Source organism: Giraffa tippelskirchi, chromosome 7, assembly GCF_054371585.1.
Source record: "Giraffa tippelskirchi isolate mGirTip1 chromosome 7, T2T-mGirTip1v1.2.pri, whole genome shotgun sequence".
NCBI lineage: Eukaryota > Metazoa > Chordata > Mammalia > Artiodactyla > Giraffidae > Giraffa > Giraffa tippelskirchi.
The window spans coordinates 50,343,276-50,368,008 of record NC_137281.1 but is presented as its reverse complement, the minus strand read 5'-3'; the positions used below and the strand labels follow the sequence as shown (position 1 = coordinate 50,368,008).

Genomic DNA, 24,733 nt, shown 5'->3' with positions numbered 1-24,733 from the left:
TCCGCAGACAGAACCACAGCCGACCCAGCCGTGGCGCGGTGGAGACCTGGTCCGGGAGCCCCACTCCCCCCTACGCCCCCAACCACAAGCTCATGGCCGCAGAGCAAGGAAAGAGCTTCCCGCCTGGTGAGAGAGCAGTGGCCCAGGGTGAGGGGCACTGGCTGGGGGGTCCCGGGAGGACTTCTGGGAGTGGTCACGATGGGGCCTGGGCCTCCCACATGGACTGGAGCCTGGAAGCAAGTCCTGTGTCCGGGGAGGGGAGGGTGGGGGTGGGGGCGGCTCCGGCCCGGCCCTGCCCCCATCAGCATCTCTGTTCCTCTTTCCCAGGCACCTCGGACCCCAAGGAGGACGGCCTGGATGCCCAGATCAGCAGGCTGGCGGGGCTCATTGGACGGCTGGAGAACAAGGTGGGCCCACCGAGCCCCCACATCCATCCCTCCATCCTCCCTTCACCCTCCCAGCCCCCCAGGGAGGGCAGAGTTAGGCCAAGCTTACAAGAGGGAAGTTAGGGAACCTTAATGCCCCTGGGTGGGGTTGGGGGGTGGTGTGGACTAAGGGGAGACCCCGGGAACATGACCTTTGTACCTGTATGGGGTCTGGGGAAGAGGAGCTATGAGAGTGGGTGAGCAGCCAGGAGGGGCTGTGCTGAGGAGCAGAGAGTGGGCAGCAAGGGGACTGAGCGTCAAGGAGGCTATAAGGCCTCGGGTGGTCTGGGCAGGTGACAGCCCAGACCCGGTGTGGTGGCGGGTGAGGGACTGGCACTGTGAGGCCTTTTAAATGTGACATGGCCCGTCCGCAAGCGCTGGAAAATGGAATCGTGATTTCAGAGAGTGTTCCTGACTCAGTAGGTACTCGGGACCCAACTGTGCTAGCGTCTCAGGGCTGCCGGAGCCACGGACCACAGGCCAGGGGCTCAAAGCCAGGCGCTTATCCTCTCACACGTGGAGTCTGGAATCAGGATGCCGGCAGGGCTGGGTCCTCCCACGGCCTTCCTCTGGGGCGTGTAGACAGCCATGTGTCTGTGTCCCGGTTTCTTATAAGGACACCAGTCATACTGGATTAGGGCCCACCTGTGTGACCTTATTCTCACGCAGTCACTCTTCAAATGTCCTGCCTGCAAATACAGTTACGTTTTGCAGTACTGGGGGGTTGGGAATTCAACATATGAATTTTGGGGGAACACAGTTCAGCCCATAACAATGACCATTTGTTGGAAGAAAGAGAACAAACAGTTAAGGTTTACCAGTAGGCACAGGTATCAGACTGTCTGTATTTGAATCCTGGCTATACCACTTAACAGCTGTGTGACCTTGGGCCAGTGACTTACCCTCTCTGAGCCTCAGAGTCCTCCCCTAACCATAGAGAAGATAATCAGAATGGTACCTCTGACAGGGTCGTTGTGAGGATTGGATAAAATATCTTAATGGCTTACCACAGAGCCTACTGCTTAGTTAGCATTTAATATTAGCACTGTTATTTAGTAATTATTATGATACATTCTGATACCAAAACCTATATTCACATGCACATACCATACCTGTGTATCTACGTAAACCAAGATAACAGGTATCTCTGGGCTGGAGGGTCACAGTGGCAATTTTACATTTCTGCTTTTCTGAAACTTCTGTATCTTTTGCAAAAGGGCAAACAAAAAAGTGCTTTGATGGTTTTGAGGGTTAGTTCTGAGGGATCCATGAGGGCGCTGGCTGGGGCTCCCCAGGAGGAGGCTGAGGCCCAGACTTGGGCGGGGAGTCCGAGGGGGGAGGCAGTGAGCCCACCTGCAGGGCCGCAGGGATCTCTGCCCACCGCCCCGCCAAAAGCCGGCTACTTGGTGGGTGGGAGCAGTAGGAAAGACTCAGTGGGGACCTGAGGCCCGGTTGTCATAACAACTCTGCGGGCGCCCCCAGAGGGAGGCTCTTTGAAGTTTATTTTTAGCACCCCAGTCGCCTTAACAACCAGCTGGCTGGAAACCAAGGAGCACCTGGGCGTCCTGGACGGGGTGGGCCCTCTTCCGGCCTCTGATTGGCCCCGGGCCACGAGCAGGAGCCAGTCCCCGCCCTCCACGGAACAGCCTGAGCCCTCCCGGCTGGGCCTGGGCTCCCCGGAGCAGAGGCGAGGCAGGGAGAGGGGGACCCAGACCTGGGTGCCACCATCCCTCCCCTCATCTCTGCTTCATCCTCAGCCTCTTGTGGCCCTGCCCGCCAGGAGAAACCTAGGGGGCGAATCACAGCCCCTGCTCTCCAGGAGCCCACTTACAGCTGCATCCACACCCTGTGTCCCTGGAAAGTCAGCACCTCTCCAGGACCGGCCGTGTGTTGATGGGGTCCCTGGTTCCAACATTATTAAGAATTTCAAGGTGGTGACCGCTCAGGTCATGGACTTATATCTCTGCTACTCTGTTTTCCCTAACAACCAAGCAACACACCTCACACACATGCTTGTGTAGAGAAGACAGACACACACCCATGCATACACCCCCTCACACACACACACACACACATACACACACATATTGTGCCAGGGACACAGCTTTCCTCATGGAGGATGGACAGGGAGGGTACAAAGGTGGCTTCTGTTGGGGAGCCCAAGTTAAAGGATTCCGTGGATCGGGAGGAAAGGGGAGCCTGGCCTCAAACTCGGGTTCGGAGCCTGGACCAGCTCCTGCAGCCCTTGGGTTCTCTGCTCTGAAATGGAGGTGCTGGGCACCGTGGCAGCCTCCAGCACGGGGTCAGAAGGTGGGTGCATGGGCTCCCTGCTTCCCCAGTGCTGACAGTGGGGCAGCCTTGACCTGAGAGTCTGGAAAGTTACCTGAGAGTTGCTGTAAAGTGTTTAGCCCGGGGTCAGTCAAGGGCCAGTGAGCACAAACCACCTCATTCAGACCATTCTATTCCTGAGGCCCCAGGTCGGGGGTGACTCGCAAGTTGGGCAGTCTGTTGCCAGCAGTTGTGGCAACCCCCCAGCCTTCTGGGCTCAGCAAAACGGAGCCTCCTCTGTGTTCTTTGCGGTAGGTCTGCTTGGCCTCTGGGGTCTGGTGCCACAGCCAGACGGAATCTGTGCCTCTGGGTGGCTTGCCAGCCTGGCTTCCTGGGTCCCCCCTGAGCCAGCACTGTGGGCTGAGCCCCGCCCAGAGAGGGCTGGCCCTGGGAGCTCCCACCAGCCCCGGGCGTCGAGGGTCCCTGGGACCTCGGGGTGGAGGGGCCGGAGCTCTCTGGTGCTCTGTGTCCTTGTGGAAGTGGTCCTGGAAGCCTCCCGGGCAGAGAGGGCCTCAGTCTCCAGCCTCTCTTCATGCTTTGTTGCAGACCCTTTGGTTTGACCTTCAGCAGCATCTCTCGGACGAAGAAGGCACCAACATGGTGAGGACCACCCCCACTGTGGCCCCGTCCCCTTCTGGGCTGGGACTCGAGATGCAGGTGGCTCAGTGTCCCTGACACCCCCACCCCCAACCCAGGACCAGCACAGGGGGATGTGCAGCCCCGGCACGTGGCCTCCCTTCCCTCCCGGGGCTGTTCTCTGGCCTGGAACAACATGATCAGCAGGACAGTGACGTCAGACACTGATTCAATCAGAAACAGTTCTGCAGACCATTCATTCTGTTGTGTCTTGGCCCCAGTGCCTTGCAGTCTCTTGCGAGCCTCTCTAAACCTCCTTGTCTGTCGTTCAGCACTTGTGTGGGACTGCTGCTTTTCAGTTTTTGCCAGTTTTCACAAGCAAAGATGACAAGTGTGTGTGGTGCGGTTGGGGGGTCGGGTTTATTCTGACCAAGGTCTCCTGTCCCGGGGAGGCTGCTGGGTCCTGGGCTGTGCCCCCCGGGGCCGGGTGGGGTCCTGGCGGAGGGGGTGGCTCATGGGTCCTGTGGCCCGCAGCACCTGCAGCTGGTCCGGCAGGAGATGGCCGTGTGCCCCGAGCAGCTGGGCAACTTCCTGGACTCTCTGCGCCAGTACGTGCGGGGCACCGCCGGGGCCAGGACCTGCTTCCAGTGAGTAAGCCGCGGGCCGGGCCAGGGTGGGGCTGGAAACCCGGCCTGGGGGTGGAGGCCCAGGGCCCGAGCAGCCTCGTCCCTGAGAACACCCCGGACGCCAGCAATGCACCTGGCGGGGTGGTTAGAGGAGCCTGGGGCAAGTCCTCGCTCGGGCTCTTCCTTGCTGTGCAGACCTGGCAAGTGACTTCGTCTCCCTGACCTCAGCTTGCTCATCTGTAAAGGGGGACCACTCACTGGGTGGTTGGAGGCCTCAGTGGCGCAGTGAACCGTGCGGGGCGTCGGGCAGGGCTTGGCCCCAGTGCCCGCTGTGTTAGCTGCCCTGCTTGCTGTCATGGCTGCTCCTCAGGTCCCTGCCCCCGGTCCCTGCTGCCAAGGCCTGCGTCCAGCTGGGGGTGTCCCCGAGGGCTGTTGGCACAAGCTGCCAGGCTCCCTTCTCTCCTGGCGGTGGCCCACCCGTCAGCACCTGGTGGACAGTAGCTGTGGGCTCCATGCCTGTTCCCCATCTCCATTCTACCCCGCCCGCCCCAGCTGATTTCTCTCCTTCCCGAGCACATGTGCCTCCACCTGCTTCCCGGTGAAGCCGGGGGAGGGGGGGGGGACAGGCCTGGGGGTGCAGCGTGACTCAGGCTGCTGCTTGCTGTTGCTGAGCGCTAATTCCCAGTGGCTGGAGGGGGGCAGGTAAAGATGATTCTGGTTGGCGGCGGTGGGTGCTGCAGAGGCTGGGAACGGGGCAGGGGTCTTCAGGAAGGGGCTGCTGTGTGCTGAGGCCTGAGTGATGAGCTGCCCCACCTGCAGAACCTGAGGTGGGGGACAGGCCAGCGCCCAGAGCCGGGGTGGCAGCGAGGGGAGTGTGTCTAAGAACACAACGACAGAGTGTGGCTCCACAGGGTGACCCAGGGGTGATGAGAGAGATGCCTGGGGGGCAGGGGGCAGGTTGGCAGGCCCTGCTCGTTCCAGGTACCAGGTACCACGGGGGAGATGCTGAGGCCGGAGCAGGGCCCAGTCCTGCCTCCCCCCCTTGTATAAGGATGCGTGGCGGCTGGACAGACGTGCAGCTGGGCACCTAGGGAGAGGGGACTGGCCCTTGGCACGACATGGGCAGAGCTGGGATCTGTTTCAGAGTGGGGCTGACTGGCAGCCCAGGGCCAGGATGGGAGGTGGGTTGTAGAAAGAGGAGGCCAGGTGGAGTCTGAGATTCTTTGGCTTCAGAAACTCGCTGGGGGGTTGAGGGTAGGGGGTGAGGACACAGGCTGAACTGGAGACATCGCAGAGTATCAGGTGAGTGTGCAGGGGCTCACACAGGCCTTTGGGCCATATCGCACTCCAGATGCTATTACATTCGAGGTACCGGCATACCAGGTGGGGGACCCTGGGGCTGGTGGGCATGCGCTCGTCACGGGAGGAAAGTGTCGAAGGAGAAGGGAGCCCACAGCTGGGAAGGCGGGCTAGAGACAGCACACAGTAGGGCTTCCTGTTTGTTGCATGACTGTGTGTCCTCCGTGCACCCCAAGCCTGCCTGCTGTGTCCTCCCAGCCACAGGCCTCGCCCCGCGCCCCTGAAACCAATCAGTGTGTCAGCCAACCAAACACAACCACTATAATTGCTTTTCCCTGCACTGCAATTACCAAATGGAGACGAAGCCCATCCCTTGGTGCCCTCTGTCCACAGCGGGGCAGGCTGTAAGGAGTGAGGCCACCTCTGGGCGGGGCCAGGGTCCCCCTGATGCCCAGGTGGCACACAGGCCCAAGCCCATCCCATCATCAAGATAGGAGCCGCAGCTGGCAGGTAACTTCAGGCTGGAGGTAATGAAGTAATGATGCGATTAGCAGCCCTGTTTCTGTCCTGAGTGGCAGAACCTGGAGGTGCTGCAATGGGCGTCCCCTCTCCAAGGGATGCTGGGCGCTCTGAGCTGCTGGGCGAGTGGGGAAGAGGAGCAGGGAGGGCTGCCCAGAGGCCAGAGGGGGCGGTGCTGTGACCTCGGAGGCCAGGCCTCCCTCTCTTCCCTCACCCCGCCCTGGTCGGCCACATTCTTAGAGGACACCCCCCACCGCCCCCCACTTGCTTCAGCCCCCAGCCTGGGTCTGTCCATCTGTTTGGAACAAGGTGAGTGCCCTATGGCTCAGATGGGGAAGGCAGGAGTGGCCTGGGACTCCACCCAGCCCTGACTCTAAGGATTAAATGAGACAAGGATTACAGAGGACAGCGTGGAAGATGTTTTTATTTTTAAAGGTAGGTTTTTGAGCTAGAAGAAGTTAGGAGACTGGTGTGCTAGAAGCCCAAGTATTTCAAAAAGGAGGGAGTGTTTAATGGTATGGAATGTTGCTTATATATACCTGGATAAAAGAAGGTTTAGCTGCTTTGAAGTAAATCTGATAGTTTCCCCTATGGGTAACCTTTATCAGAGAATCTAAAGTTTGTACTCCAGATAACTTGCCATATTGTTTTTCACAACATGTTATTTTGGTCCTTAAGATCATGTAGAACTTGAAATCGTGAGAAGGGGTTTGATTCGATCTGATGAAATTTATCCCCTAACAATCCCACAACATGGAAGAAACTTTTCTAAAAGTTTACGTTCCAGGAAAAAGCAAAGTTTCTCTCTTTAGTTTTTTCTTAGTTTGCCTGTTTGCTCAATAATGATTCCCTGGATACCTTTTTGACCATATTCTTCTCTTGGTCAATTATTTAACCCACTTAAAATTAGAATACAGCTATGAAAATATGGCTAATGTAGTTATTTGAAAAGCCTTTTTTGAAGAATCTTCATGGCAAAGAAAAACAAGAGACTTAAATAATTATTTTGCCTTCATGCAAAACGTGTAGAAAAGAAATGGAAAATGTGGTTTATTTTCCCAGTTGTACAAAAAAAATATTTACCCAGTATTTGTATAAAATTGTTGATGTTATGAATAATGACTTAATAGTCAATAACTTTGCTGTTAGGTTTTTGTTTTAATCATAACTTCTTCATCTGATCTTGGGGATAATATGGAAAGAGAACAAAATCAGTAAGTTTATAGTGCTCACATAACTTTTATTAACACAGTAGAAATTCTCTTTATATCAGATTTATATCATAGAATGATTTACTAGATAGAAGAAATGTTATTTTCTAAACTGGTATGTTTTCAAGATCGTTTTTCAATTGATACTACGTTTCACTTTAAGTTGTTAAGTTTTTTTTAATCTATAGAGAGCCTCTGTTTATTCTAATAAAGATGGATGGTACAGACTGGAAAAAAAACAGGTAGGTTTTTTTTTTTCATGAATAAAAAGACCTTTTAAAAAATGGCATTTCATTAGAATTCATTCAACAGCCATGCACTGGGCACTGTACGGGCCAGGCCTTGCTCCAGACAGCAGAGCTGTGCATGCAGCTGTCAGGCCAGGTGGTGGTCCTGGCCATCCTGGGGGTTCTGATCAGAAAGGAAGCATGTTACCAAGAGGCCCCCGTCCTGGACCACAGCTTTTGCGAACCTGTTTCTGGGCTCATTTGTAGGCAGGGCCTGTGGGGCCCTCTCTGCACCCTGGGAGCAGCGGCCTGGTGTGGCCACTGACTCTGGCCTTTCCTCTTGCAGCATCGCCGCTGTGAGGCTGGCGGATGGCATCACCTTCGTGGTCTATGAGTTCTGGGAGACGGAGGAGGAGTGGAAGAGGTAGGCCTGGCACATACACTCTCTGGCTTCCAGCCTGTGGGGGTGGGTCGGGGCGTGGGATGTGGGGCGGGTGAGGAATTGGGGCCCCAGCGGCATCCACCACTCAGGTGGCTGGTCCTCCACCCCTTCATCTGGACTCTAAATCCAGGTTCCTCACCAGCCCAGGGAGCTGAGGCCAAGGGTGCTCCTGTTTAGAAACTGCTGCCCAAGGATAAAAATTCAGAAAGTTCTCTTGTTAAGTCTGCTCACGGGGAGGCGAGGACCCAGGCTGTTTTCCCCTCAGGGGCCCAGCAGTCACCCCGGGCCTTCTTACCTTCCCATGAAGGCTCTGGCCCCTGAGCTTGGCTGACTGCTGTCAGAGCCCCCAGCCCAGGGTCAGACTTAGACCCCGCTCCAACCCCCAGGAGCTCACGGGCGTCCCCCTGGGTTGCAGGCACCTACAGAGCCCTGTGTGCAAGGCGTTCCGGCATGTCAAGGTGGACACGCTGAGCCAGCCTGAGGCCTTCTCCCGGATCTCCGTGCCAGGTACTGGGGAGGAGGTCTGGAGCAGCCACGGGGGCAGTGGGGACGCCTCAGGCCTGGCAGAAGCAGCGGCACCAAGACCCAGACCGTCCACAGACTCTTCTGTTCTCTTGTTGGTGTTCTGCCGCCCAGTCGGGTCTGACTCTTTATGACCTCATGGACTGTAGCCCACCAGGCTCCTCTGTCCATCAGATTTCCCAGGCAGCAATACTGGAGTGGGTTGCCATTTCCTTCTCCAGGGGATCTTCTTGACCCAGGGATCGAACCTGCGTCTCCTGCTTTAGCAGGTGCGTTCTTTACGACTGAGCCACCCAGGAAGCCTTCTGTTCTCTTAGCTGCTAGGAAGTGTAGTCCACGAGTGAGTGCTCAACAGAGAGGGTCCTCGAGGCAGGAAGGCTGGGGCCCTGGGCACCAGGGGGCTGGGAGGTGGCCCGAGCCCAGCATGTGGCAGGCTGGACTTCTACAGATTTGAGAAAACATGATACTCATTACAATAACTCTAAAAATGATTGTAACATTGCAACAGTACTTAGTACACAAAAAAGTCACAGATGTAGATATGTGTGTGTATATATATTACATAGTTTATAATTACTATATATACATATGTAGCCACCAAGAACTATGGTTCCTGTAAAATACTAACAGCCAAATACTAGCATATAAAATCTTGAGCAAACTCTGGGAGATGGTGAGGGACAGGGAAGCCTAGTGCAGTCCATGGAGTCGCCAAGAGTCAGACATGACTTGGTGACTGAACAACAACAGGTATATAAAATGTGAAGTTCCGACATTGTGTGCATTTTTCGGAAATCTATGAAAATCCGAAACCATTTTTGTACCGTTGAAAGTCAAACATGCTAAATAGCTATGGCCCCCGTTTCATGTAAAGCCACCCTTGACTGGATGGCGCAGCTGGTGAATGGGGGCCTGCCTGGCACAGGTTGTCCTGGCTCTGGGAGAGGGCAGAAGATGTGAACACCCCCTTCTACATAATTTAACCCCCATTTCTTTCCCAGCATCACCTTCCCTCCCCCAAGGGTTTCATAGAACTCCAGGGCCAAAAAAGAATCTAATGCTCTAACTGGCAAGATAAGTTTCCCCCTCACTTCCTTGATGTTGGGCTACAGGCGAATTTTAAAGCACACAGGGCCGCCGGTCACCCACCTGCGAGACTGCGGTGCACACCTTCCTCCTGGGCTGGCAGCTCTGAATGGTACTCCAGTTTTTGAATGGAGCCCAGTCTATATGTTAGCTCCAGAAAATACAGACTACTGGAGCAGTTTTATTTGTAGATACTTTTCCCTTCACGTCTCCTTTAACCAGACATCAGTTTCTTGTGTCAGTGAATTAGGGGCTCCTGTCAAGTTAGCTTTACCAGGCCGCGGTGGAAAGACAAGTTCAAGTCCTGGAAAGTTTACATTTACCCTTTCAAATGGGCACACGGGCATTTTAAAGGCAAGTCTGCTCCTCGGGTATGTGATTCGCCACCAGGGGGGGCAACCGGCAAGCACCCCTGGGGCGTCTTGCTCTGCCTGCCCCCTGCGCTACCCACAGGTCTGCCCAGCACAGAGTGGGCAGAGTGGGCACCGGATGCAGGAGGGACGGCTGCAGGAGTTGCTCTCCTGCCCTGAGCGGAGGCAGGATCTGCTTCTTGCCCCTCCATAAACCCCCCTCTTCTCTTCTTCTCCAGCTGCTTGGTGCACCCTGGGCCGTGACTGACCTCCTCCCCGAGGTCCCACAGATGAGTCTGCCACCCTGCTCCCTCTGACGAAGGATGTCCTCTCTTTTCTAGCAATTTTGGTATACTAGCTGTCTTTTCAGTATACTTCCAAATAAGAGTGTCTCTTCCCGCTGTTCAAAGTGAAGGTGCACCCCTCCCCTGGCACCCCCCTGCCCCACCCATGGTGGCAGAGCAGTGTCTGAGCTGCCGGGGCCCTGCTGACGCTGGAGGGCGGTGGTGACAGAGGCGTCCCCCCGCCAGCAGACGGCCACGCATGACCAATCCCTGTCTGGCCTCTCCCTCCCTCTCCCTGGTTGCCACTCCTCCATGTGGTAGGGGGCCGAGACCCTGTAGTGCCCACCGTAGGCCTGGGCTGAGCCCGCAGGTGGCAGTAGACCCCACGTAGCAGTGCCCCGCTAGGCAAACAGCCGCCCGGGACGAGCACCAAATAAACTCCCATTGGGGACAGCTGTGTGTGTGTGTGTGTGTGTGTGTGTGTGTGTCCCATTTTCTGTGACAGCTGGGGAGGGAAACCACTTTATTAGCCATGAACCCTGAGCCAAGTCACCCCACCTTGTATCAGGGGGACATTCCAGGTTCCTAGAGGGCAGAGGCCAGACCTGACTGGACACAGTCTCTCACTGCACACTGTGAATTTGCTGTTCCAGCCAGGCAGAAGACCAAGCCATAGACTTCATTCAAACCCGACTCGGGGCACTCTGTGACTTCCCCTCTGTCTCCCTGTCCGAGTTGCAGGAGAGCAACAGGACACAGAAGCCTCAGGGGACAAGAAAGGAGAGGGCCCTGAGTCTCTTTCCTAGAGGAGGCAGAACTGCCAGGCACGAGGACTGGGGAGCTGGAGGAGGAGACAGATGGCCCAGGAGCTGGGCCACGGCACCCTCACGGCAGGACCAGGTCTGGTCTCTGCAGCCCTGGCTGGGCCCTGTGCTGTCACTAAAGCTGTCACTGCCGGGTGGGGCTCTGTCCAGTCTGCCTCCTCGGGCGGCGGGGGAGCCGTGAAGCCCCTGCCCCCCAAGCGGGTCCCCCTCGCACGGCCTCTCAGGGCTGGACACCGGCGCCTCACACAAAACCAGTACAACCACAGGCCTTGACGGAAGGGTGAAATGCAGACTCAAATCTCAGCTGCATCCCTGCAGCCAGCCTCCCTCAGCCTGTTTTCTTACCTGGGAAGTGGGGAGACCACCAGGAGCTGCCTGGCTCGCAGCAAGGCTGCTGCGAAGAGTCCCCTTAAGAGCCGCCACACACACACACACACCCCTCCCCAGCGCCTGTACCGCTCAGAGCCCCTCTGCTGTTTCAGCAACAGTATCCTCAGGGGTCAGGGCTCTTGGAGGTGCAGCTGAGGAGCCCCTGGGCCCGCCCCCGTCTGAGCCCTCCCGTCACGCAGATCTGTGCTGACTGCGGCCCAAACGGGAGGAGCAGGCTCCGAAGAGAGCAGACACCCACCCAACCAAAAAGGTGAGAGAGCCTCCACTCACTCTGCCCTCTGGGGCCGGGCGCCCTCGCTGCCTCCTGTGCCCTCCTGGAATCGACAGGCAGGCAGCAAACAGGGAGCAGCCCAGGGCCACCGTCTGTGCCCCGCCTGGCGCTCTGACCACCTCGCACCCAGTGTAGGCGGGCGGGGAGCAGCAGCCCCGGATTAGCACAGTCAGGTCCCCCCAACAGCTGGACAGGGAGTTGCCACACGACCCCACAGCTCCACTCTGGGGGTGTACGAGGCCCCAAAGAACCAACACAGTGAAGCAGGGTCCTGTTCCCATGTGTTCACACGTGAGCCAGAAGGCAGAACACACAAGTGTGCGTAGTGGGTGAGCGGACTTCTGAGTGCAGCCTGTCTGTGCAGAGGACTGCGGATCAGCTGTCAGGAGGGACGACGTCCTGGCCCAGGCTGCGGCACGGTGCCCTCACAAACGTGCTGAGTGAAAGGAGCCGGACACAGGCAGCCACGTCGGTACAACCCCACTCACAGGGAACGTCTGGAAGAGTTAAACCCCAAGAAGTGGAAAGCAGCTGAGGGCTTGTGGGGGAGTGACCGTGCAGGGAGGCCTTTGGGGATGGGACGCAGAAGGCTGAACGGTGTGGAGGGGCTTGACTTCAAAATGGTTTATATTACCTGAATCTCATTTCTTTAAAAAAAAAAAAAGTCACAGTCAACTCACTTGCCCAGACATGTTCACCGCCTGTGTTCTGTGTTGTGTCCAGTTCAGGACCTAAGCCTGCCGTGGGAGTTGTGCGGCCACCACTCTGGTGGGGCACAGGCCACCCCTCGGGCCTGGGCCACGATCCCTGCGCGGTCCCACGGGGGCACCTGAGCCACTGGGAGGCCCTTGCCCAGGACGCGCGGACACCCTGTAGCCCAGGCCACTCCGAGCAGAACATGTCTCCTGGACTGCCCTGTTCACGGCGGTCACTTGAGACAGAAGGGTCTCTACATGCCAGCACGGGTGTCAACATTGATGGAGCAGGACCCTGTGATGGGCCGGCTCTGTGGGTCTCTCTCAGCTCAGCCTCACTGCTATCCAGGGAGGGAGCGGCTGCCCGCAGCTTCGTTTCAGAGGGGAGCGAAGAGGGTGGAAGCCAAGGGCCAGCGTCGGAAGGGAAGAGGGAGGCGGCTGCCCCAGCTCCAAGGAAGGACACCAGGGCTGAGAAGCACACTCACGGAGGTTTCCTGGGTCAATGACCTGAGGCTGAGGGCTATTCGGAGCAGGGACAGGCCCGGCCAAAGTCACAGGGCTGGTAAGCGGCAGGCGGGGTCTGCCCAGACGTTCCAGACCCACAGCCCGTGCTAGGACCACCCTGAGCCGGAGCACACACTCCAGCCCTCCGTCCTGCAGCTGCTTCCCTGGTAGAGAAGGCACGCGATGTGGCGGGGACTCGGACCTGCCCCTGGAGCGCAGACGTCAGCCTTGTGTCTGTCTGCATCCCCAGCCTGCATGATCAGGCTCAGTCGTCCTATGAGAGCCCCATCTGTGCCCGTCAGAGGCGGGACGCTGGTGCCTGGGGGCGATCCTCGTCACCCCTCCAGGAGCCCCCCACTCTTCCGGCATCAGTGTCAGACTGCCCCCTCTCCTGCGTCGCAGGGAGCCCACATGTCTCATTTTTCCCTTTTCCCCTCGGATCTGTGTTCACCTACTCATTTCAGCCTAGTTTTTCTGGAAATAAAACCACCACTGGCTTGAGTCCCCCACCAGCTGCTGTACATACAGCATCACCTTTAATTCTCGCATTGCCTCAAACACAGTAAACTTGCTCTGTTTGGCTGGTGGGGAAATGGATTCTTAGGGGAGGTTCATAATAAACTTCCCGGATTTTGAGAAAGCAAATGGCAGACAGTATTCAAAACCAGTAGTCTGACTCCAAAGCCGCTTATCACACACCATCCCTTTAAGCACACCCCTTACCCGCCATGCCTTGTTCTTACCCAGGACCCTCCTATCATGGCCCAGCCTCCCAGACAGCACCCCGGAGCCAAGCATGCAGGGTGTAATGTAACTCTCTGTTCATCTGCACCAGCTCCGAGTGCGAAACGCTCCATGACTTCACTTATCAGCTCACATGCCGGTTCTGAGACCTTCGTTCAGGAGGACACAGGGTGTGGGGCTGGTCAGAGAGCACCTAGAGAAGGGTCCCATGTCTCCTCACGGGGTCACAGTCTTCAGGGACAGCCAGGGCACTGGGGGGCAGAGGCCCCTGCCCTGCCCCCAGGGTCGACTAGTTCCCCCACCTTGGCTACACCTCAGAAAATGGATGATGGAATTTAACCCCTCGTCAGTCCCAACCCAACTCTGAAGCTCACAGGACAGGCGGCCTTGAGGTTCCCAAGCCTCGGTTCCCTCACCTGTAAAAATGTTTGAAAACTTACGCTAGGTCCGAGAAACCAGACACAAAAGACCACATATCGTACGTGTCCGTTTATACGGAATGTCTGGAACGGGCAAGTCCCTAGAGACAGAACGCAGAGCCACAGTCACCGAGGACTGGAGGGAGGGTGGAAGGGGGAGTCAGGGCTGCAGGTCCTGGGGTTCTCTGGGGCTAAAAACGCACGGGAACTGGACACTGGTGACAGCGGCACCACTCTTCTCCCACAGACACCCACACTGTACACTTTGACCTTGTGGTATGTGAGTTAACATCTCAAAAAATCATTGGTACACATGGACAAGCTGGGAAACAGTCAAATTACTACAGTTCTATCAAGACAACGTCGCACACACCTGATGTGACATCACGAGGCTCAGCCACTGCCTACCTGGGGGAGGTGTCCTCAGACGTTAGTCCCTCCCAGCGTGGGCACCACTGGCTTCTGGTGGACGTCCCGGGGCAGAGGAGGAGCGGTGAATCCAGCAACATCCACCCAGGGGTGCCAGGCCCTGGGTGGGCTCAGCACGAGCGAGCATGGCGACTCGACACAGCAGCAGTGGCCAGTCCCCCACGCCGACCCCGCAGACCCCTGCCCCCTCATCCATGGCTGCAGGTGCGGCTCCTCAGATCAGAATCAGGGTGGGGTCGGGAGGGACCCACAGAGCAGACAGCGCACTTGGCCTCCAGGCTCTTCTGGTCCAGCCAGTGGGAGGACAGGGGGCTCTCCTTGGGGTCCCCCCACCGGAGAGAGGCCAACTCTGCATATACATCTCGGGCCCCCCATGCCCTGGCCTGAGCACCAGCTTGAGTGCCCTGCCCTCCCCAACAGATGGCACCCCAAATCTCCCCAGCAGATGCCACCCCCAGCCCCCCTGGGCTCTCATCCACCAAGCCATGCCCTCGTCTTGTTCTTTGACCCCAATACCCTAAAGCAGGGTTCCCTGGGCTTCAGCACCTAACCCCCCCAGTTATGGGGTGAACTGTGTCCCCCAGAAACATAAGCTGCAGTCCTAACCCCAGGAAACGGTGAATGTAAACCTTTCTCGGAAAGAAGCTCTTTGCACATCCCAAGTAAGTAACTAAGATGAGGTCATATCGAATGAGGACCCTGGGCCCTCTAAGAGGGACATGTGGACACACAGGGAGCTGGAGGCAGAGACGGGGGGTGCAGACACGCCCAGGAGCACCAGGGTGGCCAGCAGGCACCAGGGGATGGAGGCAGCAGGCGGGGAGAGGGAGCACGGCCCACACCCTGATCCCAAACTCCCAGGCTCCAGACTGAGAGCTCCTGCTGCTCTGGCCTGAAGCCCCCCTGTCTGTGGTCATGTGCAGGGCCTACGCCACCTCTCACCACTGCAGCAGAAACCCCGGGACCCAGCGGAAGCCCAGAGGCGCAGCCTGGGAAGGATGAGCGAGTCAGTTTCTCCAGCGTCTTTATGAAGAGGTCACATGGTTCTCACAGCCGGATGCAGGCAGCCGTGGGGCACCCCCGTCCTGCTGCGGTGCGGGCCGCCCCTCACAGCAGCTCCATGACGGCCGCCACTGTGCTCTGCCCGAAGATGAAGGCGCCGACCAGCACGGAGACCACCCCCCAGGCCTCCAGGCAGCACCTGCTGAGTCAACGAACCCTTGTCAACCACGCGCTTTTCCCGAGTTTCCCACGGAAGAGCCAGACACGTGTTGAACACTCATGACGTGAAGCCCAGTAGAGTCACCAATTTGGAAACAATTCCAGTTGCCCTCCCCTTACCTGTAGGGATGGGTTTCTGAGACAACAGGAAATAAAGCACTCCCGCAGTTGAAAAAAAAAATTAAACCTCTCACCCCAACTGTTTCTTCCTAACCTCATCCCTCCCGGTGCTTTACCAAAGACAGAGAAGTGGGGGAGGGAGACACTAGGTTCAAATCCCCTTTTTGCTCCTTTTCCTTGGGGGTGTGGTTGAAGCCTCCTGAAAGTGAGGAAGAAGCAGCCCCAAGTCACACAGATGGGAAGAGCAGCCGGGGGGCCAGGGAGGAGGGGACAGAGGTGGCTGGAACTGGTGGCCGAGGCCACATCCACACGCTTCATAACGTAACCAGGAGAGACGGGGCAGACAGCAAGGCGAGAGCTGCGATAATAAGATTCCCACAAAACGGCAGGGATATTTCTAGCCCCATTAACAAAGGCCGCGGGGCCCGTTGTCATGGAAAGACCATCTCCAGTTACACAGCACTGCAGAGTGGCAGCTCAGTGCCAAGAACACCCACCCGGCTGAAGCGGGGAGTGAGGGAACATGACAGGGCTGGGGGCTCCTCGAAGCAGCTCTGATGGATCAGAAGGCCCTAAGGCAGCGCTGGGATTAAAAATCCCCTGAAAGCCCATCAGTAACAGCTCCGTGAACTTGGCCCGAGGCGCCACACAAAAGCAGCAACACTTGAAAGAGCGCTACAGGGAACAAACCACATAGGGCCCCCCCCCACCTCCCCAGGCCATCGGGGCTGGTACTCAGCCCAAGTCAGCTTTAGAGACGTCCAGAAAAACACTTCGCGCCCCAGAAGGGAACCCGGCCGAGTCTGCCGCTGTGAGTAGACCAAGCTTGGGCTCCATGTGGCCGGCGGAAGGGGAAAAAGATGCACAGGCCTGCAGGTGGGACCCACGTTCACAGCTGCTGTGACGTGAGAGCATCTTTCTGTACAGGGTTGAGTGGTGGCACCCCAAAGTCACACCCAACTGGAGCCCGTGACCACGACCTCAGGTGGAAAGAGGGTCTGTGGGGCGACAGGACCAGCCTGTGCCCACCCTGCCCTGTAATCAAGGATGCTCGATTACAGCACTCCAGCTGCCAGGAAGACCCCAAATCCACAGACAGCTCCAACCACAGACCACAGCCCTCGGCGTGGAAGGCGGCAACGCATGGACTCAGCGGGGTGCTGGCTTGGACCGTCCAGGCTCAACCGCCCGTCACTGTGCAGACAAGGGCCCCTCCCAGCCTGGCCGGCAGTTCCCTCCTCGGCAGGACCCCACAGGCCAGACCACATCTCACGCCCCTGGAGCCGAGCCCTGTACACGCCCAGTCATTGCCCTCACGTGCAGACACTTACTTAACTCGGGGTCCAATGGGCTCCACGCTGACCGCACAAATGAGGCACAGACCTGCAGGGGAGAGTTGGGGTCACCGCAGCTCTTTGTCACTGAACCCAAAGCAATCCCGAGCTCTACAGGGCTCAGCCAACACCCAGCAGCCCCTAGGGACCCGAGAGGCCAGCAGGGCCTTTGCCCACAGTAGCTCCACGGACTCCCCCTGCCCCTGGTGAGAGGGCAGAGCGCATGGCCCACGGCACTGCTGTGGGGCCCTTGCTCAACACACCCTAGCGCCAGGGTCTCTCCAGCAACAGTGACAGCCACATTCGTCTCTGGTGAGACGGTGCGAGTCAGGGCCAGGTCGGGAACGGACACCTGGGATGCATCTGACAGCCGACAGCCGCCTGTGTTGTCTGTTGTTTTGTTTTTTTTTTCCTCTTTTTTAATGGTGCTGCTGGGACTCGAAGTCAGACAGCTCAGCCTAAAGAGCCTGCAATCTCTCCCTGCTCCCAAGTCTGTCCCAGCTGGTCCTTTCCAGCTTGGAAATGGCTGGAGCTAAAAGGCCCCACCCAGGACACGGGCACCCAGCCCATCTTGTGTGTTTAAGATACTGCATGCCTGAGCCCATCTGACCCAGACCAGGGCTGGGGGTGGCATGGGGGTGGGGGGAGGCAGAGAGAATCAGACTCCACTTCCATCTGAAACCGCCTTCCAGCGTCAGGGGCTGCCCGGGTCTGGGGTTTCAGCCCCTGTATGCTCTCCTCCCCCGGGAGCCCCGGCCTTGGCTACCCTGCATCTCCCAGGCCAGGATAATGGTCAGGCCAATTCGACAGGAATTTTACATCATCCTCACTAACACTGGGAAGGTTTCCTAGGAACCCACCAGTCATGGAAACTGTATTCACCTCCCAGGTTTAGGGGGGAAGGAGGAAGGTATTTGAGGGGCACCTTTGAACCACACGAGTTTCATGTAGTTGAAAACGTTTAAATAAGATAAAATCCTACAGTGAGTGGCAGCGTTGAGAGGGTGGCTGAGGTTGACTCAGACCTGCTACATGCTACCTATTCCGCATGAGAGGCCTCAGGGCCTCAGTCTTCCTGTCTGTGGGATGGGTTGATAACAGCACCCCACCTCGTATGTCCATTAAGGGCTGTTGAGGTGTTTAATGAGGGAAGGTGTGCAGAGCCCTGGCCCTGTGCCTGACTCAGTAAACAGGGCTGGGAGCCACCCCACCTACACAGGCTCCCGCCCCCTACACCCTGACCTCCACATGACCTCCCCATGGCGGGGAGCTAGGAAGGACCCGCGGCTGGGGGAGCCAGGGCCTCACCTGGGAAGATGAAGATGAAGAAGGAGCTGATGCCACCAATGATGCCGATGATCTCACTGAGGTCGGGCAGGAACAGGGCCATGGCGAGTGTCGCAGTGACCCAGAGCACGGTCAGCGGCATCCGGACCCATGGCCCCGAGGGCTCGGCCAGGGCCCGTGGCCCACACGCCCCACTGCAGCCCCGCCTCCAGAAGTCCTGCATCACCGACCTGGAGGTCACAAACCACAGGCTCCCATGTGAGCCCCACCCCTGCCCACCACTGGGTGCCCCAGAGTCCCCCAGCTGCCCTGCACACCCAGCTGGGCTCCCATTCCACACCAGGGCCTCGGTCCCAGGGACCCCCGCATGTGAGTAGCTGACGGATGGGGCCTCACCGGGTGGTCAAGTTCTGGCCAGGGCACCAGGCTCCAGTCCTGACACCAGCTGGGCCACGCTGGGCAAACCACCTGACTCCCCTGCCCCGTCTCCTCCTCCAGGAAAGGGAGGTAATGACCATCCCCACGACGCATAGGCTGGCGTGGTGCCCAGCACATACCAATTCTTGATGGACGGTGTGCCCCACCCTGAACCCTGTCCCACCCCCGAGCTGGCCTCACCTTCCCAGGAAGAGCACGATGGGGTAGGCGGTCACAATGGACACGGCGAAAAGGACCCGGGCGACGATGACGACCCCGTCGCTGCCTGGGTAGGACATCAGGATGTCAGCAGACACGTCTGTCCCGAAGGTCAGGAAGCCATATACACCTGCGAGGGCCACAGGGGAACCCAGGAAAGCTGGTGAGGAAAATGCCAGTCCCCCGTCTCAGCCCTGACACGCTGACAGCACGCATCTCCACCGCTGCGGAGGTTTCCCCTAGGAGCTGACAGAAGGCTCTAGAACCTCCCTAGGCTTTCCTGTCCTCAGCCTACAGGATCCTCGGTTCTTCTAACTTCAAGTCCTGCTGAGCAAGACTGTCCCTTGTCTTTCTCCCAAATAGCTCAGCGTTCACATACGAGGTTCCAGGATGCACTGGAAGCACTTTAAATAATACTTTCTATGCCCTGTTCCCCCACTCTCACAGTACCCCAAGAAAAAAGCTGGCCATGTACCCATTTTCCTGATGGAAAAATCAAGGCCCAGTGTCAACAACTGTCTGGAATAACACAGCTTATTACAGTAAAGGTCAGGTCCCTGCCCCACAATCCAGCACTGCCTCTGGGTCACCTGCCCTGTCCTGAGACCCCACCTCTGAGCTTTGGCTTTTTGCCCGTCCCACAATTCTGCTGGCCCTGGAGTGTCTGGAGGAGAACCTCAATCACGGGGTCCAACCCAGGGGCCACAGAGCCCTGCTAGATAGAGGTCACCCAGCAAATGTGCAGGCCCCCGACACATGTGTGGCCGCCCTGGGGCTTCCTGAATCAGAGGTTCTGACAGGCTAATGAAAGAAAGAAAGCTGCCGGGCTGGAGGAAAGCAGCCAGGAGTCAGCCTGAGCCTGGGCCCTGGGTTGGATGAGCCCTGGGACCTCGGGTGTGGCAGCCCTTCTGTGAGCCACACCCTGCCACATCTGAAGACCCTCCCGTGCCAGTGTGTGGATGTTCAAACCCACTGTATCCGAGAGGGTGTCCTGTAAACCACACTGGATGTAACACTCTGACAGCATCACTCGTGTCATCCTTCCAGACGGGCAGGAGAGGGCATGGGGCGGGTAAGGGCAGGCAGTGGGAGACAGTCGGCCAGGGTTTCTGTCTCAGCTTTCCCACATGAGGTTGGGAGACCCTGGATGAGCCGAGGCAATCCTCTGGGTAGAGTGTCCTCCTCTATGAATCGTGGACTCTCCCAGGGGCGTTAGGGACCAAAGACGCATAGGTGCTCAAACCACTTAGCGCTGTGCCCAGGTCGCATATTATTCAAATTTTTCTCCTACTGCTCCACCCCCAGGTCCTGGGCACCCCAGGCGGGCCTTACCTGTCAGCGAGTAGACAAGGCAACAGGCCAGCAAGGACAGCACGGAGACCAGGGCCCAGTGCCCGAGGCTCTGGTGGCGCATGCTGCAGTAGATGGACACGGCAGCTTCGTGACACTGCAAGAGAGGGGCAGGGTCAGTAGGACTCAGGCCAGCTGCGCACTAGAATCACCTGGCACCGTCTAAAAAGTCTCACTGTCCCAAAATATGAGCAATGACCCAAAAGCCCACCAACTATCAGAAGGGAGAAGTAAGTCGTCAGATATTCACGTGTGGAATACTACATGGTATTGAAAAGGGGTAAACACAACTGCATACCCCGTCACAGAGGCCCTGCGGCTATAACGTGGAGCAAAAGAAGCCAAAGAAGAATGTTTCCACGTATATAGAGTTAGAGTTACAAGTCAAACAAGCCAGGATGGGGTCCTCAATCTTGGTACTGTTGATGCTGGGGGCTGTGCTGTGCACGGTATGACGTGGACCAGACCCCCAGCCTTGACCCACGAGATGACAGGAGTGCCCCACTTCAGGCGTGACGGTCAAAAGTGTCTGCAGACATTGCCAGGTGTCCTCTGGGGGATGGGGGCAAAGTCGACCCAGTTGACAGCCTTCATTTATGGTGACAGAGGGCAGAGTAGTGGTATGGGTGGGTGGATGGTGCTCCCAAGGGAGCATTCTGGGGGGCTGATGATGTTCTATGTCCCCACTGGGGAGATGGTATTGTGGGAGCACACATACTTATGATTTATACACTCCTAAGCACTATATCACATTTAAAACAATGTAAAATACATATACCACTGCCGAAAGCCCACCTACCATGTGACGTTCTCGGGGCAGGTCCTGGGCAGCCAGGGAGACCCTGCTGAGCAGCCAGGGAGGAGCTGCTGTTTCTGGATGTGCCCTGTGGGTTTGGGGAACTTCCCACGCTCCCGGGACAGGGTTCCCACCGTCACGTTCACTTACTCCCTTCTGATCATAACTAGCACGATGCCCATCTAGGCCTGCCACTCATCACACTCAAGAGCTCCCTTCACCTACCGAGCTCAGCCCACAGCTGTCCCTCTTCACTGCCTCAGGGCCTTTGCCTGTGCTGTGTGCTCTGCCGGGGGCGTCTCCCAGTCCAGCCAGCTCCTACTCATCCTTCAGGAAAGCCCCTCCCCTGCTGGTCCCCACGTGAGCACAGCTGGGCTTGTTGGCTCTGTGTCCATTGGGTGTGTGGCAGCAGACACACTCGCCTCGCTCATCTCCGGTGTGGAGTCTGGCCCACAGGTGAGGGCCCTCCTGGGATTACTTGATCATCCATCCCTCTGCCCCACCCATGAGGCCTCCCGGCATCCAGCCCAGCTCTTTACACTCAGGCCCTCACTGGTCCCCTCGGTGTGAGTCTGGGGTAGCCCTCAACCAGTCCCACAGCCGCTACCCTCACGGAGCACACACTGGGAGTGGCTGGGGCACCTCAGCCACAGGATTCCTGATTCCAGCTACAGAGGTAGCGTGTAGCCCAGGGCAAGCCCACTGCACCTTCTACAACAGGCGAGCCTCAGGGACCTCCCTGACCTCACGGAAGCCCACTAAAGGCCGGCTGAGCCAGGTGGTGGGCACTTAAATCCCCCCAAAATACAAAAGGACCCTCGACCAGCAGGTAGTGGAACTTAGCATCAATGCCCCACCTCCTGCATTCGGGAACCCAGGCGTGGGTAAAAGATGCTTGGTGGTGGCCAGGTGGAGCCCTGCCCTCCTCTCTGTGTGTCCCGAGACTCCTGGGTCATGTACCTCTTGGTCCTATTTGAGGGAATAAAGCTTCTGAGGGCAGGGCTGCCCTGCTGGGACAGCATCTAGAACAGCATCTGACCGAGAGCAGGCTGACTAGTCACAAAGTGATGGAGTGCGGGGCAGAGGATCACATGGTGGGTTAGAGGTGGAAACAGCCCAGACATCCCCCAGCTGAGGCATGGAAAGCAAGCTGTGGACTCGGCAGACAGCAGAGCATCACTCAGCCGTGAAAAGGGATGCAGTCCTGACACACGCACCACACAGACAATCCTCGAAATCACCATGCAGAGTGGAAGAAGCCAGTTACAGAGGACTATCTACTGTACGATTCCACTTAGAGGCAGCGTCCAGAAGAGGCACGTCCAGAGACAGTGAGAAAGATTCTGGTTGCCAGGGACTGGGCGGGGACAAGGTGGAGATGGGGAGCGATGGCTAATAGGTTAAAGTTTCTTTGGGGGGTGAGCAAATGTTCTAAAATTGACTGTGGTGATGGCTGCACAACTCTGTGAACATACCAAAGACCTAAGGGTGAGTTGCACCCCATGTAAGTCATATCTCAAAGCTGTCGAGCTGTTTAGAAACAAGAGAAAAGAAGCCATACAGATGGCCAACCGGCACATTAAACGGTGTTCAACAATGGTAACTATCAGAGAAAGGCGAATCAAAACTACAGTGAGGAATACCACCTCACACCAGTCAGAATGGCCATCCTCAAAGTCTACAAATAACAAATGCTGGAGAGGGTGTGGAGACAAAGGAACCCCCTGCACTGCTGGTGGGAATGTAAGCTGGTACAACCACTATGGAGCCCAGTATGGAGGTTCCTTAAAAAAACTAAGAATAGAGCTACCATATGATCCAGCAATTCCATTCCTGGGCACATATCTGGAGGAATGGGACTTGAAAAGATATACGCACCCCAACGTTCACTGCAGCACTATTCACAACAGCCAAGACATGGAAGCAACCTAAGTGTCCATTGACAGAGGAATGGATAAAGAAGATGTGGTATATGGACAGACAATGGACTATTACACAGCCATAAAAAGGAATGAAATAACACCATTTGCAACAACATATATGAACCTATAGATTATCATACTAAGAGAGACAAATATCATGATATCACTTATATGTGGAATCTTTAAAAAAAAAAAAAAAAAAAAAACAGAGAGATACAAATGAACTTATTTCCAAAACAGAAACAGACTCACAGACATAGAAAACAAACTTATAGTTACCAAAGAGGAAAGGGGGGTGGGGGATAAATTAGGACTTTGGGACTAACATATATACACACTGCTATATATAAAACCGGAGAAGGCAGTGGCACCCCACTCCAGTACTCTTGCCTGGAAAATCCCATGGACGGAGGAGCCTGGTAGGCTGCAGTCCATGGGGTCGCTAAGAGTCGGACACGACTGAGCGACTTCACTTTCACTTTTCACTTTCATGCCCCGGAGAAGGAAATGGCAACCCACTCCAGTGTTCTTGCCTGGAGAATCCCAGGGACGAGGGAGCCTGGTGGGCTGTCGTCTATGGGGTCGCACAGAGTCGGACACGACTGAAGCGACTTAGCAGCAGCAGCAGCATATATAAAACAGATAACCCACAAGGATCTACTTATAGCACAGGCAACTCTACTCAGTATTTTGTAACAACCTATAAAGGAAGAGAATCTGAAAAAGAACATACATATACATATATTCAGTTATCAGAATCATAGTGCTGTACACCTGAAACTAACATGATATTGTAAATCAATCATGCTTCAATTAAAACAAAGAAATATAACATGTGGCCAGGGTGGCTGGGAGCAAAGCCTCACCCCAACCCCTGCTCCCCACAAGCCCCTCTTTCTGATTCTGCACAGGTGGGAGGAGGCTCCTCAATGCTAAGTGTGTGGGGAGGGGTGTGGTCGAACTGAGGCAGAACTCTCAACGATGACAGGGACTCCCCACTTCCCTGCACAGCCCTGCCCTACCCCTCACCCTCCTCCCTTCCACCTTCCCCTACATCTAGTCCCCTCCACCCCCAGATCCCCAACTCCACAGTTGGATCTTAGCAGCCCCTTCCCTGGCCTCAGCAACTAGTCCTCAGCCCCACCCCCATCCCACAATCCACATCTTTCTCCTAACTCCCCATCTCTGCATCCTGTGTCCCTGGAAACTGCAGCCCAGGCCTTGGTTGCTAGGAGAATCAGATGAGAGAGCCGAGGCAAAGGTGAGGGGGGTACCTTCTCCAAGCATCTGGAAAGCGGCCCCCTCCCCTCCACTGGCGCGAGCCCGCTACACCATATGGTGCTCGGGCAGCCAACAGAGGGCTGGTTAAACTCCATGCAGACAGTTGACAGCAAAATCATCGCTTTACATCTTTCAAAATATTGGGTGTGTAGGACGAAATGTGAGAAATCCTGTAAGCGGCTTGCTAAGTCCCAGAAGCAATACAGCAACTCATTTATAAAAAAGAGAAATGGAAATATTTCAGGATTTTTTTCCCCCAAGAAATGGTTCTCAGAGAAGACACAAGATGAAGAACAGAAAGAGGAGCTGATGGATGGGCAAGTGGAGAAGACACTGGGGCTAGGAAGCTGAGACACTGTCAGTCCTGAGCCCCTCTGCCTTGTGAACATGCTTCTGCGTGGGGCGGTTTTGTTGTTAGTGTGGTGGGTAGGTGGTTGTCTTTAGGAAGAGGCAAATCTTTCCAAAATAAGCAATGGAAAAAGGGGGTCAGCTGCCACCTGCGGGGAGACTGGGGAACCCCAAGAGAGACCATAAGGCAGGGAGCAGAGCCCGATCCCCCACTACAGCCATCTCCAGCCCCTCGCCAAGCACCCACCTCACCAGACCTTAGCAGCT

The 24,733-nt window shown here is 56.6% G+C and overlaps 2 protein-coding genes and 2 long non-coding RNA genes across 25 annotated transcripts in view; 2 read left to right on the top strand and 2 right to left on the bottom strand.

The window, feature by feature from the left end:
- NECAB2 (N-terminal EF-hand calcium binding protein 2) overlaps window positions 1–12,063 on the top strand; it is a 45,849-nt gene extending 33,786 nt beyond the window's left edge. For 10 of the 20 annotated variants that reach the window (XM_081514126.1, XM_081514117.1, XM_081514112.1 and 7 more), the window contains 7 exons: window positions 8–126; window positions 328–407; window positions 3,300–3,353; window positions 3,864–3,976; window positions 7,558–7,635; window positions 8,069–8,160; window positions 9,851–10,348. In XM_081514126.1, the coding sequence (XP_081370252.1) occupies window positions 8–126; window positions 328–407; window positions 3,300–3,353; window positions 3,864–3,976; window positions 7,558–7,635; window positions 8,069–8,160; window positions 9,851–9,879 (565 nt within the window). In that variant the 3' untranslated portion in view covers window positions 9,880–10,348. Of the gene's footprint in view, window positions 1–7; window positions 127–327; window positions 408–3,299; window positions 3,354–3,863; window positions 3,981–7,172; window positions 7,227–7,557; window positions 7,636–8,068; window positions 8,161–8,349; window positions 8,445–9,850; window positions 10,349–10,636; window positions 11,360–11,744 lie in introns of those variants that run through there. The other 10 variants (XM_081514114.1, XM_081514125.1, XM_081514118.1 and 7 more) reach the window with 7 other exon arrangements.
- LOC145514946 (uncharacterized) lies at window positions 6,993–9,473 on the bottom strand. Its single transcript, XR_014060578.1, has 2 exons — window positions 8,424–9,473; window positions 6,993–7,669 (listed from the first exon to the last, which is right to left on the bottom strand). It is a non-coding gene; the product is annotated as an uncharacterized LOC145514946 (long non-coding RNA).
- A 1,801-nt stretch (window positions 12,064–13,864) lies between the features above and the next one.
- LOC145514944 (uncharacterized) lies at window positions 13,865–15,573 on the top strand. Its single transcript, XR_014060576.1, has 3 exons — window positions 13,865–14,375; window positions 14,756–14,833; window positions 15,095–15,573. It is a non-coding gene; the product is annotated as an uncharacterized LOC145514944 (long non-coding RNA).
- The window catches only part of SLC38A8 (solute carrier family 38 member 8), a 35,429-nt gene continuing 25,877 nt past the window's right edge, over window positions 15,182–24,733 (bottom strand). For all 3 annotated transcript variants that reach the window (XM_081514108.1, XM_081514109.1, XM_081514110.1), the window contains 5 exons: window positions 20,102–20,216; window positions 18,752–18,899; window positions 18,155–18,363; window positions 16,844–16,895; window positions 15,182–15,372 (listed from right to left, as the gene is read on the bottom strand). In XM_081514108.1, the coding sequence (XP_081370234.1) occupies window positions 15,279–15,372; window positions 16,844–16,895; window positions 18,155–18,363; window positions 18,752–18,899; window positions 20,102–20,216 (618 nt within the window). In that variant the 3' untranslated portion in view covers window positions 15,182–15,278. The remainder of the gene's footprint in view (window positions 15,373–16,843; window positions 16,896–18,154; window positions 18,364–18,751; window positions 18,900–20,101; window positions 20,217–24,733) is intronic.